Source organism: Electrona antarctica (genome assembly GCF_951216825.1).
Source record: "Electrona antarctica genome assembly, chromosome: 2".
Taxonomy (NCBI): Eukaryota; Metazoa; Chordata; class Actinopteri; order Myctophiformes; family Myctophidae; genus Electrona; species Electrona antarctica.
The window spans coordinates 48,488,345-48,504,997 of record NC_136807.1 but is presented as its reverse complement, the minus strand read 5'-3'; the positions used below and the strand labels follow the sequence as shown (position 1 = coordinate 48,504,997).

Below are 16,653 nucleotides of genomic sequence, written 5' to 3'. Positions count from 1 at the left end.
TGAGACAAAAATGGAGCTCTAAGGGCTCCATTTTCGTCACCACTAAACCCCTTATCCCTAAACTTCTTGCCTTTTTCTACTATTTTGAAAAACATTTTTGAATAGTTCAACTAGCCAATCTACATTGACACGTTGTGAGCTTGTAGACTGGCCATTTTAACTATTCAAAAATGTTTTGCAAAATAGTAAAAAGAGGCAAAGAAGTTTAGGCATAAGGGGTTTAGCGGTGACGTGTGCTTAAAGTATTCAATCAATCAATCAATCAATCAAACTGTCCATTTTCCACACACTCAAATTCCCACCGACTCACCAGAGGGTCTGACTCCAGCGTGGCGGGCGGAGGGGTGACTTTGGGGGGTTTCCTCTCCTCGCCGGGCGGTCCAGTGCTGGGCGGAGGTAGGTGAAAGAGTCTGGACTGGTCCTGCTGGGCGTTGGGCCAGGGGAGGGTCCCCCTCACCCACTCCACGGGGTCCTCCCATACAGCCTTCTGACCATGCACCTAGTAGAGAAGAAGGTATGGAATTATAATAGGGAATTCACAGAGCTGTTTGTAAATGTGCTACAGTATTATGATGGATTCTACAGAACAGTTTGTTCTAAGTGAAGTGATTCTTGAAAAGGGAGTCTATAGCCTTGTTTAGTGCCGATCACAGGTGTATCTCATCATGATGATGAATCCCAGCTGTTTGTACATCACAAGCGTGCTCCCGTGTAGATCACTTGCATTGTCCCGTGCCCCGTTTTAACATTCACCATAAAAGGCAACCGGAAATAACCAACGTGGGAAGGGAAAAAAACACATCTGCAAGCTTACAAATGTGCCGCATCGCACCGCCTTGACAACTTGTACAGCTGTTCTGTCCGGAAGCGAGCTGAACGTTAATAAAGTTGCTCTCACGTGTAATGTGAATAAGAAAGTTAACCCCACCACCACACCCTATAATGGGCTAATAAAAGAAGGAAAAGGATATATAGCCCAAGCCTACTGAACAATGCTCACCTTTGCTCAGGTAAAAAGATGACATGGGATCCAGGGCATACTAGAGCGCCGCTATCCGAGCGAGCTATCCTGCTAGATTGCGTCCGTACCGCGTCCTCCTCAGACGGTAAGACTTATTAGGCTATTGCGTGGCGTTCATGTGATCAATATTATACATTAATAACTCAACATTGGAGGTGCGTCTGTCGCCTAAAGCAACATAAGGCACGACAGTCTTAAATACACAGACTTGTGGTCAAACTGATAATAACCTAATAATTCAGCTCTAAATGCGTGAAGAAAAAAAAATGCATATGCATCCAAACATAGATCGTTTGATGACAAATGTTGGGCACATAAACATTTTTATGGGAGTACCGGTACGCCAGAATCCACAGACAAAAATAGATTACATAATCTGTGCGTACCCAAGTTTAGTGAATGACGCCCATGCTGCGACACCTCTGGTAAACTCCATTGTCAGTTAGAACTATTAACCCATTCAGGCCTGACGTCGAAATTAAAAAAAAAAGTTTTCTAAATCATGACAATTTTCTGAAAGATTTGAGGCACATTTTAACGATTTTTCAAAAATAGCAGACCTACAAGTTCATAGCGCGCCACTCGGTGGCGCGCTATGAGCTTGTAGATCTGCTATTTTTCAATAGCTAAATTATAACATAATGTATGTAACCACCAAAAGGGGTTCCCGCTCAAAATGGGTTAATTCAGTTTTTAACTCAACCACAGAAGTATCGCTCCAAAACGAATGCTGCGGTGTCCTAGCACAAGGTATGGTGTATGTATCAATTTAAAAAATACCTAAATGAATACCTTTCCAGTGCCTGCGTCATGTTGACGCTTGACGACTAAAACTTTAAGTGGAATGGATATTGTTAAAACAATATACCAGTGAAACATTATATCACAAATACCTTTTGTCTCATTGAAAAGGTTACACAGTATGACTTTAAGGAAACCTAGTGAAACAACATGGATAAATAAAGGATTGAATCTTTCACAAACAAGCACACAGATTGGGCAGGCTAAGAAAGTTGTGCCTGACCCCTCCCACCATGTACGTACTATACCCTGAGTATAGGTTAATGCCCTCAGGTAGGAGGTACGAGGTACATGCATGCAAATATATGTACAAGAATTCCATTGTCCCTCTGTCAATCACACTCCTTAACCGAGTCCTTGCAGAGGGCAGACAGGGTAGGGGTAGAAGGCTTTGAGGTGGTGCTAAGGTGCTGCTCTTTTTTTGCACTAGGTATGTGGGCTTCTGTGTACGAGTCTTGTATTGTAAATGCATTCTATTTATGTATGCTGTAGTACAGGTCTTTCTGTCCAAGACAAATTTCTCCCCCAGGGAGACAAAATAAAGTAACCTTGAACATGTGCGTTGTGTGTATGTGCAGTACACACATGCATCCATGGGTGTGTTAAGTAAGCACCTTGATTCCATCTTTGGCTCCCTCTTGCAGGTAAGGTATGATGGAGTGGTTCCACAGGTCGATGAACCACGGCCTGAACTCCGCCACTGTGACTGGGCATGACAGGAAGAAGCAGGGACCTGGGGAAGGTAAAAAACATCCTGTCAGCCCAGATGATGGTTCTAAAGGTAAGTATTCTATACAATAATATCCACTGGTTCACTTCAAAGAATACAGCCATTTCAAAGGTTTCTTTGAAATGGATTTCACAATACCACGCCAGACTTCCCGGTCCTTCATTGCCATCCTCAACAGTCTCCTAGTGCTTTGACCAAACTAGGGGTGCAACAGGTAATGTAACTAATCGATGTATTCGAGTAGCATAAAGTGGACCCTGAAGTTAACACGCATGACACAAAAAGAGTGTGTACAAGTATACAGACCTCCAAGCAGCTTGTAGATCTGCTATTTTCAGAGCACAGCACCAAACATAAATGACTTGTCTTTTAGTTCTACTGGATCTCTTTTTCATGCACTCCATTAGACTACATTTTAGTCATCATAGCTTAGTTTTTATTCATTTTTCGTTAGTTTCCGTCAGTGAAAAAAGGTAGTGGATGGACATTTTTCTCCACATTATTTTTGTCTACGAAATCAACACTGCCTGTAACAGGCCCTGTTAGACACAAGTAGGCCTACTGTTTATATTTGTGCACGAGGACACAGGATGCGCTCTAATAATGGCATGGATCCCATTGTGGATCTCAGACTTCAACAGGCTCTCTCCTCCTCTCCCTCCCTCTCATCTATGAGGAAGTCAGAAGTGCTGTGTTTCTCAAGGAAGGTGTGTGTGGAGGTGGCACCAGAGGAACTAACCTATGAGGAAGTCAGGTTTCACCAGGAAGGTGTGGAGGTGGCACCAGAGGAACTAACCTATGAGGAAGTCATGTTTCACCAGGAAGGTGTGGAGGTGGCACCAGAGGAACTAACCTATGAGGAAGTCATGTTTCACCAGGAAGGTGTGGAGGTGGCACCAGAGGAACTAACCTATGAGGAAGTCATGTTTCACCAGGAAGGTGTGGAGGTGGCACCAGAGGAACTAACCTATGAGGAAGTCAGGTTTCACCAGGAAGGTGTGGAGGTGGCACCAGAGGAACTAACCTACGAGGAAGTCAGGTTTCACCAGGAAGGTGTGGAGGTGGCACCAGAGGAACTAACCTACGAGGAAGTCAGGTTTCACCAGGAAGGTGTGGAGGTGGCACCAGAGGAACTAACCTATGAGGAAGTCAGAAGTGCTGTGTTTCTCCAGGAAGGTGTGGAGGTGGCACCAGAGGAACTAACCTATGAGGAAGTCAGAAGTGCTGTGTTTCTCCAGGAAGGTGTGGAGGTGGTACCAGAGCTGAGGCACCCAGTCCAGCACACCCAGCAGGGCCTGCCGCCCGGCCGGGTCCATCACCTCTGGCTCCTTCTGCTGGGCCTCGGCCGCCTTGCGGTGCAGGTAGCGCACCAGGAAGCCGTTGGCGGGCTCCACGTTGTTGGAGAACGTCACCATCCTGAGGTGAAACATTTTCTAGTTATAAACGCATCTCTAGAAATCTTTTCTTTTAACCATAAAACAACCATTTATCTTTTGAGGACCAGGACAATGGTGCCCAGGCGGATACCACATGTGATTTAAAATGTAGGAGAGAAGGTATGTGGTTAGGGTTATTTGACTCTAGATTTACAGTACCTGAAGCTAAGGTGCAGTCCGTGGTTGGATGACATCTTCACAGGCTGATTGGTCGTTCCAATGATGTAAGGACTGAAAAGAAAATAAAGAACAGCAAAGTTAAAGGATGTCTAATTATCATGGATGAAATCTGACCTTGATCCATTGTTACATTTTACAAATCGTAAAAATAAATAATTATCCCATCACACAAAGATTTATTATTATTACAGTATTACATTTATTATTATTGCTACTACTTGTATTTGCCGGTATCTCCTCTCTGTCTCTCCTTCTCTCTCTCTTTCTCTGCTGTGCACTCACCATTTGTGATACTTGCAGGTGAGCGCTCCATTGACCAGCTCACTGATGGACATAGCGTCACTGATGTCATCTAGGATAACAACCAATGGCATCTCTCCTCCACTGATCTCCCGGTCAATCTGATTGGCCATGTTGGACAGATACAACTGCAGCTCCTGTTGGAGCAGAAGGTCAGAGGAGGTAAATAAACTGTTGTCTTTACACGTGTACTGTTTATATTTGTGCATGGAGGACACAAGACGCGCTCTAATAATGGCGTGGATCCCATTGTGGATCTCGGACTTCACTCACAGTGTAACTTATAACGTTACGTATGACTAAAGATTTGGGCACGGTTTCAGAATCAGCCCCATCTGACCCGCATTCACTTCCATTATAAAATTAAAGATAAATATATTAAAAACAAATCTAAAATGAGGTCTAGCATAAATGCTGCAGTCACACTGTCAGATACAAAATAAGTAGAGCAGCATATCTGTCACAGGGTTGCAGTTTAATTGTCAGACGTAGCTTTGCATCTTCATGTGGCTGGCTTCCGTTGGAAATGAATGGTAGACTGTAGCTTTGCATCTGACATTGTACACTTAACACAGTATGAGAAATCCGGTGCCAATTGGTACAGCAGTTTGTGAGATTAGCCCTCGCAATCACTGCGAACGCAGTGATTGCGAACGCAGTGATTGCGAACGCAGTGAGCATTTACTATGAGACCGAGCAGATCATGTCTGTCTGTGTGTGTGTCTGTCTGTGTGTCACGCTGTAACACCACCCGCCCGCCACCAGAGGGCGCAGCTTTATCACATACAAAAACACACACATGCACGCACACACACACACACACATGCACGCACGCACGTGCATCGCAGGCACGCAAAAAAACCTTAAAAAGGAAAAAAAAAATGTATGTGTGTATGTGTATGTGTGTCAGACTGCCACAACAGCTGCGTTCGCTTCCCGCGTTCACGCGTCTTACTTGTTTCTGGTCTAGTAGAGGGGCGGGTGCCGGTCTTACTTCTTGATACTTTTGCTTAACCCATTGTGGGGCAGGAACCCATTTTGGTGTTAGCATTATGTTATGCTTTAGCTATTGAAAAATAGCAGATCTACAAGCTCATAGCGCGCCACCGAGTGGCGCGCTACGAGCTTGTATGTCTGCTATTTTTGAAAAATCGAAGAACGACTGACATAGAAACATAGCTTTTTCAGAAAACTGTCAGGATGTAGAAGATATTTTTAGAATCTGATCTCAGGTCAAAATGGGTTAAGTAAAACAAAATGTGAGTACTATTTCCACCCCTTGTTACAGTACCTTGTGTGACTGACGGTGCATGTTGAAGGTCACGGCCGCACTGTGACCCCCCGGTGGGGAGACGGGGGAGGAGGGGGACTGCGGCTCGGCCTCGCGGCTGCGCTGCAGGAGGTAGTGGGCCAGCCGCCCGGCCAGGTAGGTCTTCCCCGTGCCGCTGGGGCCAGACATCACCACGCGCCGGTGCTTCAGCAGCAGGCTGATGTAGTGCTGCAGCATGGGCTTGGGCACCATGGTCTCGAACACCAGCGAGTCCACACTCTTCTCCTTGAGGCCTGAGGGAGGGCGTGGAGAATGCATTTATGTACTTTTCTCATTATGATAGCAAAACAATAAAGTGTTATTTGTTGTATACAACAGCAGGATCACAAACAGCAATCACACATATGCTAGGGGGGAAAAAATAAATATATATATGTGTTTAACAGTCTTTTATTCATAAATTCAGATACTGTATATAAACGTTGTATATAATGTTTGTACAGTATATTGTTTATAAGCAGTCAGCTCTGCAAAACTGCAAAAGAGAGAGAGAGAGAGAGAGAGAAAGAAAGACTATTTTTTTATTAATTTCATTGCTATCAGGTGGAATGAATGCCAAAAACATGTTTTTCCTGATGAGTGTGACTCATCAGGAAAAACATGTTTTTGGCATTCGTTCGTCGACGCGGATGGATGGATGCTAGAACCATTCAAGCACAGTGCTTCTCCTCTGGCTGGATCACAGTCACAACTGACCTTTCAAGGTGACGAGGATGCGAGCTGGGCCGCTGCCCAGACAGCGGGACGGCGACGCCTGGGGCTTCTCTCCACCCAGCACCCTGCGCCCACCTCCCTGGGACAGCTGGTAGCTGTGCAGCGAGTCACAGGACAGACCCAGGCTGGCCGTCGGGTCCACTTGGGTCAAGTATTCCTGGGACGAGGGGGGAAACGACAAGGATCATTATCACGTTCATTCGTCGGAAAAACTCAAAGCGGTCTAAAACAAAAAGGCTACATCACGGCATCGCCTGCATGATGCTGTGGTAACAATGTGACCGTTAAGACGTGATGCCGATTCTACAAATGCCTTCTAAATCCTAACCCAAGTTTTCTGAAAAACAGACTTTTTAATATCGTTGTTGTTGTCATGTATGTCCAAAACCGTTCCTTTTTAATATAACTTTAAGAACAATTTAACCCATTTTGGGGCAGGAACCCCTTTTGGTGTTAGCATTATGTTATGCTTTAGCTATTGACAAATAGCAGATCTACAAGCTCATAGCGCGCCACCGAGTGGCGCGCTACGAGCTTGTAGGTCTGCTATTTTTGAAAAATCGAAGAACCACTGACATAGAAACATAGCTTTTTCAGAAAACTGTCAGGATGTAGAAGACATTTTTAGAATCTGATCTCAGGTCAAAATGGGTTAAGCGCACAATGCGTAGATCGGCTATTTTCACTACTTTTGTATGAAGAAGTAGGGCTTTCCCGAGTAGGAAGGTTTAACAACGTGTAGGCCTTCCAGGTCTAAAGAGAAATTCCTTCTTATTGAATGTCGACTTACTCTGAACGTCTTGGCTATGAGTGAGTCCAGACTGGCCCAGTCCATCCTGCCAGTGACCTGCACCGTACCCAGATAGAACTCCTGCTGCTGCTTACTCTCCTACACACACGGACGCACACACACACACACACACACACACACACACACACACACACACACACACACACACGGTGAGTCATTGTTGCCATGAGGAGAGTGTCAGACAGTGCTTGCTGTGTTGCCCGTGGCGATGCCCTCGTCGGCCAATTTGATTTTTTTTGCACAGTGACCTTTCAAAGCCTGACCGATGACTTCACAGCGTCATAAAGAACGGGATAGCGTTTGTGTCGTACACACGTGTTAAATTAACCGTTTTTATTTTTCTCCAGTGAGTTCCCAGATCTCTTCAACACAACAGTAAAATCGTGTGTTGCAAGTCAGTGTCAGTATCCGGACGGTTGGGGGCTACCAGGTTTAACAATGAAACTAACTGTCAGGGCTTTGCTTGTTCCAAATACAGGTGCATATTTCATCTTCCACTCTCTACCTAACTGCTAGCCTGGAACTCACCTATGCTTTTTATGGCATAGGCCGGGAGAAACTATGCACAGCTGCTAGACATGAGACTAATGAATTAGAGCGACAGAGAGAGAGAGGAATGTGTGCGTGTATATGTGTGCGTGTATATGTGTCAATTTAACAAAGGTGCAGACGATCAGAAATCAGCAGAGAGTGAGTGATGTTTGCACTACTCTATGCCGAATTGAAGTGGACTCGGACCCAGACTTTTTTTTTTCTCCCTGGAAATAAAAACGTCTGGGTTTCCGAGGCTACCTAACTGCCCTCCCTATCGCTTGTCATGTGTAGGGGGCTTTTATGCATTATGTCATGTGTAAGGGGGCTTTAGGCATTACGGTGCGGTCACATAATGGATGTCATTAGATGCACGGTAAAGACCTTCCAGACAGACGTACCTCGGTCTGATCTCCGATGCGCACCAGCACCTTCACACACGTGTCGCCCCGCTGAGAGGACATGCTCAGCGTGTCCGCTGGAAACACGTCTGATGAAAGAGAAGAGAGGGTGGAATGAGCAAAGAGAAGGAGACGGTTGACATCTTCTTAACACGTGAGGATGCATACGTGTTTAACGGAGTAGTTCAACAATTACTTATTTCCCTCAATTGTAGATGTAATTGTAACATAACAAAAACTTTTATTCACAGGTTTCCAGTGTTCAACGACAAAATAATCGGAAATAATTTGTGTGACAAATTAATCGTCAAGTAAAATGTCATATTTGTCATAAATGTCATATGTCATAATCGTGACAGTCCTAGTTCAGGGGTCCTCGCCTTGCTGGCTTGTGGTGGACAGTTTTGTCACAGACATACAAAATGAGTGGATAATAATAATAACCAGAAACACATAAAAAGCTATCCCTGAATGACCATAACAAGTCTGTAACTCTGATAGTGTACATTTGTACACTCTCAGAGTTAAGGGTGTCCTTGTAAATAAAACATTTGAGACCTATAACTAGTACTAGTGGACCATAGTGGCGTAAGTATCATGTATATTCTGAAGAAAACCCAGAATGGTCAAAATAAGAACATCATAATGGTGTGTATAACCTCTGCCTCGGACACATTCATTTTGTCGACGTGACCCCTGCCCTCGTTGCTAAAGCGTGGTCTCTTACCTGGGTCTTTACAGTCGTTCATGCTGAGGCTGAAGGACTTGGTGAGGGACATGCTGATGGGCGAGGGTCCCAGCAGAGAGGCCAGACCCGAGGGCTGAGAGGTGGACGTCGTGGGACCACCGGAGCCCGCCGCAGCAACGCTGGGGTCGCTGCTGCCCGTTTTCAAATGGTCATTCTCTGCTTTCAGGTTCTCCACTGTTGACTGCAGGCCACAAGAGGGCGATATTTCACAGTTACACTCAACTTTCAATACATGGAATGTACTCTCATTCGCACATACTGTGTACACTATTATTAAAGGTGTTGTAAGTGGACCCTTACAAATGTTATGCTCTCAAGAGTTAAATTATTGTTAAACACACGTATTACTTAATTTAAAAGAAGTCTACACAATTAAGAAGAATTGTTATTTTGATCAAGATTTTCCTGTTGTCTCTCCAATGGTACCAAATCAATACAGACAAAATATTCTACGTTTCGGGTCTGAGAGGCTAAATCTCATAAAATGTTGAATTCAATGCACACACGCACACGCACACACACACACACGCACGCACGCACACACGCACACACACGCACCTGCATGTTGTTCATGGCGTCGCGGAGCTGCTCCAGCTGATGGGCGGAGTTCAGAGCCTCCAGGCGGATGTCCGTCAACTTCCTCTCTTTCTCCCAGAGCTCAGAGCGGAGCTCCGTCACCATGTGCTCCTCATCGTTCTCCTCCTCCACCTCCTCCGTGCTCTCCATGATCCTGCATCATGACACCACCATTTACAAGCTTTAGTGTGTTTTATTATGTAATGTGTGTTGAATATTGGCCTATCCTTTTGATAGACCGCATGGAAAGCTAAGTGGTTGCTATCTATGGCACCAGCTAATGGGGATCTGTAATCAAATCAAATCTTATCATGTGGCTGCTCAACTGACAGCAAACAACAGATAGACTAACACGCTTTGGGTAGACTAGAGATAACAGGTACAGGTCCATGTTGGCTAATTCAACAGGTTGAATTAGATTAGCATGCATACTTGAAGGCTGACTATACGTCCACTATATGATGAGCTAAGAGGCTACCAGGCCTCATAATCACCCAGCGAGACCTGAGAGAAACAGAGGAAGGTTTGGATTGGATTGGTTTGGGGCACTGTCGAGGAAATGTGGAATACCTAAGTTATACATTTAAGGAGATCAAATCACTTCTGTCCCATTATTATCTTTACTGACATTTGACCTGTGACTTGTGGACTGAGGGGGATGGTCTTTTCATTGTCTCAGCTGTTAAGACCCAACTACGCCCTGGGGGGGTAGGAAATGTATTTAAACTGAAGTCTGACTGAGCTGAGTTGAGTCAGTATGGTGTTCCGTTGCAAATGCTTGACGCTGGCTCCGTATTCGAATACAAGATTCCAATACTCTGAAACTCTGAATTGTGTCTGTCTCATTATGTTGTTTAACTGTTATAAGTACTCTCCAAAAGATTCTAGAACAGCACTCACACAGAGGAGGTGGCAGAGGTGGAGTTCTTGAGGGACGGAGGCCGGCTCTCTCCGCCCTCCACGCCCTCCAAATCGTGTTCGTGGAGGATCTTCGGGGAGTTGGGAGCCGAGGAGTCGGGCGTGGCGATCTCCTCGATGTCCGAGTAGGTTTTAGGGCCTCCCTTCTTGATGCTGAAGGCCTTGTTGAAGGAGCTCCTCAGCTGCACAGTCAGGGAAGCACAGGGAGACAGACACAATGGAACCCACATTCACCAAGATGGCTGGATTTGTTATGCTTAACAAAACAAAGCCGGAAATAGCAGATCTACAAAGCTCTACAATCAGGTGTTTCCAGATTTTGCGAGCAAGCAAACTGGAAACAAGCAACTGGTCTATGAAAACCAGCCCAAAATAAGCAACTAGGGTATGCGCGTGACATCATCATACCCTGAAGTCATGTGGGAAGTGGGGAACGCCTACTGAGTGGCGGATAAAAAACGTTCTGGCCTTGACAGCACACGTCCAAACAGAAAGGTCCTATCTGATGGCATTAAACAACGTTAAACAATGTTAATGTTAAACAATGCCACTTTATGCATGCGTTTATACCCTCTACACAGCAGCGGCTATTTACATCGCATCATCTGCTTTTATATGAAATGTACAAATATTTTCAGATGGGGGTGTCCGATTATGGACAAATACATATTGATTTAGGCGGTCTTTGACATGAACATGTTTGAGAACCAATGGTTTAGGAAGCAAGCCCGAATAAGCAACTACACTTTGTAAACATGCCCCAAAAAACCCTGCAACAACCAATATTTACCAGCGACCTTACAGAAATGTCTCATATATCAGGGGTTCTCAACCCGTGGGTCGCGACCCCTCGGGGGGTCGCCAAAATATTTTAGGGGGTCCCCAATTTATAAAAAAAAAAAAAAAAAATAGATTATTTTTTAAATTTTATTTTCATGATTTTTCAAAAATAGCAGATCTACAAGCTAAGTTATAGTGCGTACAGCTGCGGAGTCCATTGGTCGAGCTGTAGCGTCTACTACTTAAAACCTGCAACGTGAGAACTCCAAGGATAGGTCATAAGTTACACAGCCGTCGAGCGGCCGACTTGATTGAGAGGCTTGGAAACCGAAGAGAGAGAGAGAGAGAGAAAAAAAAAAGACCTTTCAAATATTATGGGACATTTATGTTCCGGAGGGGGAACATAAATGTCCCATAATATTTGAAAGGTCTTTTCAATATATATATGTTTTCATTCAGGGGGAAAGAAAACAAAATTACATCCCTTTCCGCTCCTTACTGTATGCATGGAGAAAGATTTGATATAACGGAACACCACTGAATGTCTCAGAAATGTACTCTATATAAATGATATGAGAGATGCTCTTAATTGGTATACTATTCCCCATTAGGTAGACATGGGAATAACACTGAATGAATTGTATCAACAGTTATTCCCGTCATGAGAATACCCATTGCATACAGCAGGGGTTCTCAACCCGTGGGTCGCGACCCCTCGGGGGGTCGCCAAATTATTTTAGGGGGTCCCCAAATTATTTTCAAAAAAAATAAAAAATAAAAAATAAATTTTATTTTCACGATTTTTCAAAAATAGCAGACCTACAAGCTCGTAGCGCGCCACTCGGTGGCGCGCTATGAGCTTGTAGATCTGCTATTTTTCAATAGCTAAATTATAACATAATGCTTAAAACACCAAAAGGGGTTCCCGCCCAAAATGGTTTAAGGTTATTGTAGCAGTCAATTTATATTGGGGGTCGGGAGGGGGCGGGGGTCCCGAGACATTGCCAAAGCATTTCCGGGGGTCCCCGGCCAAAAACGTTGAGAACCCCTGTCATATATAATAAGTGGACAATGGACGCCTTGTAGAGCTTGTAGATCAGCTATTTTCGGAGTTCGGCACCGGTGCTCAACAAGGTATTAATAATGAATTGTTAGAATTGTTAATTACACACAATGATGCTTCTCATGGAATTCCCCGGCAAACCCGTGCTGTATGTATAGGTCAAAGTTGAGTCAATAATATGTGTGTCTGTGTGTCAGTAAGTAAAGTGATAGTTAGTAGTCAGTCACTGGGTCACACACTGAGTGTGTACACTCACACAGGGAGAGGGAATGCCCGTCAATACAACCTCAGCCTGATGGCCTAAAAAGTCGAATAATATCTCCCCCCCACGTCATAGGGAATTCCAAATGGCTCGGTGGAGATATTAGACGTTTTAAGCTGACTATAGGCTGAGCTTGTGAGCCTCTCGGCTACATACAGTTGGAGGCCATCGATATTGTCCTTTTCTTTTTGCTGAGGTTTGCGTGATCTGCGCAAAAGGACAGTTTGGTGTTTTAAACATTATGTTATAATTTAGCTATTGAAAAATAGCAGATCTACAAGCTCATAGCGCGCCACCGAGTGGCGCGCTACGAGCTTGTAGGTCTGCTATTTTTGAAAAATCGTGAAAATATTTATTTCAGAAAACTGGAGGATTTAGAAGGATTTTTTTAAATTTTGAGGTCAGGCCTAAATGGGTCAAATGATAAGGGACAATATCGGTGGCACCCAACTGTACATATAGAAAGTATAACGGCGAGGGGCCACGTCTACACAGAAAGCCTTTTGACCTGGCGGGGGGATTCACAGAGAGCACGCACGCACGCACGCACGCACTCCTCACACTCACTCCTCACACGTTATCATAGAAGAATGTTACAGTCATACACACACAAACACATGCCAGGGGCTCTGTAATAATAAGTAACATAACAGGTGTTGTTGATGTTGATGTGCGTGTGTGTGTGTGTGTGTGTGTGTGTGTGTGTGTGCGTGTGTGTGTGTGTGTGTGTGTGTGTGTGTGTGCATGTCTGTGTGAGTAAGCACATGCATGTGTGAGTCAGTCTGCAGCAGTGTGACACACAGCCAGCAGCGAGAGAAGTCATAACAGATGTTAAGCGTGCGTGCGTGCATGCGTGTTCACGCGCGTGTGCATGTGCGTGTTCCTACCCAGCTCTTCTTCTTCTTGTTCTTCTTGGCCTCCTGGTCCTTCAGACTGCCCAAGCTGGACACACTGGTCAGGCTGTTCAGGCTGGAGATGCTCTCACACGAGTTCTGACGACGGATGCACATGTCTGCCAAGCGCACACACAACACATTTGAAATGTTTATTTAATTATGACCACCATGACAAACGCTATAAGTCATCATTGATTTTACTTTTTCCATGTCATATGAAAGCACATATCTTCAAGTTGACATATTGGTTGTTCAGTTTGACCCACCACTTTTGGAGATTGTGGGCAGTATTATGCGTGTCTTAAGTACCAGGTCTTATTACTTAACTTAAGACCTGGTCAATGCTGTTTGGCCACTCCGAATAGCCAAATGGCATTGATCACGCCTCCAGGTCTTAAGTTAAGTAATATAAGACCTGGTACTTAAGACACGCATAATAATGCCCATAGAGGCTTATAGAGTATAATGTTAATGTTATAATGTTATCCTATAGAGTATAATATCTTGCAGAGAAACAGCGAGTTGAAAAAAACAGGCCTGAAAGGTTCACTTCTGTGGACTCTAACATTACACCTACTGTAGCTATATGTTTAAGCATTTATTTATTTATTTTTAAACTAAAGTTTACATCTGTGTAGCCTAGCTGTGAGATGGTCTGCTCTAGCTGATGATATTTTAGAACTTTAGACAGGAAGGCTTCCTCTAAGGCTAAGCTGCATGTGTGTATTGCTAGTTTGACCCCTTGAAATATTTACAGACAGACAGACAGACAGACAGACAGACAGACAGACAGACAGACAGACAGACAGACAGACAGACAGACAGACAGACAGACAGACAAGACAGACAAGACAGACAGACAGACCTTTTATGTCTGGGACACTGAGTGCTCCATGGATGCAAGCCTGGGCCTCCTCGTTCCTGGTCTTCAGACATTCGATGGTCTCCCTCAGGTCGCTCAGTTCAGTATCCTGCACAAGACCAGTCATATGTTGAATGACCTTTACTAGTAAAGCCCAAACCGCACCAATGCAATTAGTAACAACTACTCGCAACAAAACAGTTTTAAGGTCAACTGCACCAATGCAACTAGTATTAATAATAATGAATTGCATTTTTATAGCACTTTTCCATGTGCTCAAATCGCTTTACAATAGTTCATTCATTCATACATTGGGAGGTGAAGCAGCGAACAGTCAACGCCAGCGTCCGCACTTGCCACATTCACACACCAACGGTGGCGAGCTCACACCGACCAACTCATTGGAGGCAATGTACAGTAGGGTTCAGTGTCTTGCCCAAGGACACTTGGACAGGAGCCAGGATTCTAACCGCCGACCCAGAGATCATTGGACGACCTGCTATGGGTATGATGGCTGCAAGGGGTTGCATGTTTCCATGGAGTTGCATGGCGAACCATTGGTGCGGTATGGACTTAACAATGTAATACATACATTGTGTGGCATCGATGGCTGTACGTAAGCCATTAAGACCTGATTTAATTTGGCCGTGGACCCCCATCTGAAAAAACGTTCAAGAATTTTCAAAAACTTTGAAACATTTTTTCTTCCGTGCACTTTGACTTAAAGTGCATTGCCTTGCATTATAAAATAGGGAACCTAACCTCTAAGGGCAGTATTATGCGTGTCCAGGTCTTATGACTTAACTTAAGACCTGGAGGCGTGGTCAATGCTGTTTGGCCACTATGAATAGCCAAATGGCATTGATCACGCCTCCAGGTCTTAAGTTAAGTAATAAGACCTGGTACTTAAGACACGCATAATACTGCCCTAAATGTCTAATCCTAACCGTAACCCCAAAATGTCTCTAAAACAATGTACATGTGTTTAACCATAAAACAACCATTTCTCTCGTGAGGACGAGGAGACACTTCTAGTAGTAATACAAGCACACACGTGCACGCACACGCCCACACACATGCACGCACACACAAATAACACCAAGGCTTTACACACCTCCCTCCCGGCTATACATTCCAACGTAACGGCCCTCTCCACTGAGCAGTAAGCTGAAAGCTACCAGTACAGGGGGCCATGTTAGCATTGAGGGAGGGAGGGGTGGCTTTGATCACAGCCTGACATGACATGATGAGCTGAATAATATGGGTCAGACAGACAGAGAGAGAGAGAGAGAGAGAGGCCCAGGCCCGCGGGCCCTGCCGGGTGCACTGCATTATGGGAGATTGGTGGCCGTGAGGGTGTATAGGATCAACCTGACCCAGTGCACAGTGTTATATTCACAAGATTGAACACGTGCGCGTGCGCACACACACACACGCACACACCCACACACACCCCTACATTCCTCTGCCCTTATGGAGCGGCGTGTGTGCGTAAGTGTGTGAGTGGATCAGCCCTGGGGTGGTGGTGTTCTGCCTATTATTTGCATGTGTGCACATGAGGACCCTCTCTCTCCATCTACCTCTCTCCCTTGGCCATGTCTGCTTATTATAAATGACTTTGGGCTTGGTTTTTATAGTACTACACATTTTGGTAGTTGCGGGTTGCGGGCTTGTTTCTAAAGTGTAGTTGCTTGTTTGAGGCTTGCTTTCTAATGTCGTTTTAAACCAGTGATTCTTAAACAATAATATATATCTGTCCATGGACGTTTGTCGCGATGCGTTGTAGAGCTTGTAGATCGGCTATTTTCCAAATAGCTGATCAGGTTCATATGGCCTAGGAGTCGTTACTTTGTGGGCTTGTTTTCATAGACCTGGTTGCTTATTTCTCTTGCGACACTGGCATCTGGCACCCTGTGGACTGTGGTTCATGCATTAGTGCCCCTGGTGAAAGGCTCGGTCTAGACGCGCTCACTCGTCTCTCTCAAGAAGGCCTTTATGTTTGTGCCAGCTAACGCAGTGACCTGCACAGATCTGCCTCTAAGCACTGTGTCTTTTAACCTTGGAGGAGATAGAGGCTGGGCGGCTCCATTGCTACTAAACAGAGAGACTCTGTTGTTTCTCTGCACCGTTTACATAATGGGTGAGAGCGGGTTCAATCGCACCAGGTGCTGCTGATCAGCCCATAACGGCCCATAACCCGCCGATTCTACAAAATGTCTTCTAAATCTTAACAGTTTTCTGAAAAACCTATGTTGTTGTTATCAGTGGTGCTTAAACATTGTCATGTGTATTT

General features: G+C 44.8%; 1 protein-coding gene across 1 annotated transcript in view; it reads right to left on the bottom strand.

The window, feature by feature from the left end:
- LOC306915978 (neuron navigator 1-like) overlaps positions 1-16,653 on the bottom strand; it is a 79,497-nt gene that overhangs the window by 1,334 nt on the left and 61,510 nt on the right. Inside the window, exons 13-26 of the mRNA XM_079493680.1 lie at positions 14,364-14,469; positions 13,490-13,614; positions 10,480-10,679; positions 9,562-9,733; positions 8,983-9,184; positions 8,256-8,344; positions 7,303-7,401; positions 6,495-6,669; positions 5,760-6,031; positions 4,451-4,605; positions 4,148-4,219; positions 3,757-3,968; positions 2,437-2,555; positions 311-499 (exon numbers count right to left, since the gene is read on the bottom strand). Of these exons, the coding sequence (XP_079349806.1) occupies positions 311-499; positions 2,437-2,555; positions 3,757-3,968; positions 4,148-4,219; positions 4,451-4,605; positions 5,760-6,031; positions 6,495-6,669; positions 7,303-7,401; positions 8,256-8,344; positions 8,983-9,184; positions 9,562-9,733; positions 10,480-10,679; positions 13,490-13,614; positions 14,364-14,469 (2,187 nt within the window). The remainder of the gene's footprint in view (positions 1-310; positions 500-2,436; positions 2,556-3,756; positions 3,969-4,147; positions 4,220-4,450; positions 4,606-5,759; positions 6,032-6,494; positions 6,670-7,302; positions 7,402-8,255; positions 8,345-8,982; positions 9,185-9,561; positions 9,734-10,479; positions 10,680-13,489; positions 13,615-14,363; positions 14,470-16,653) is intronic.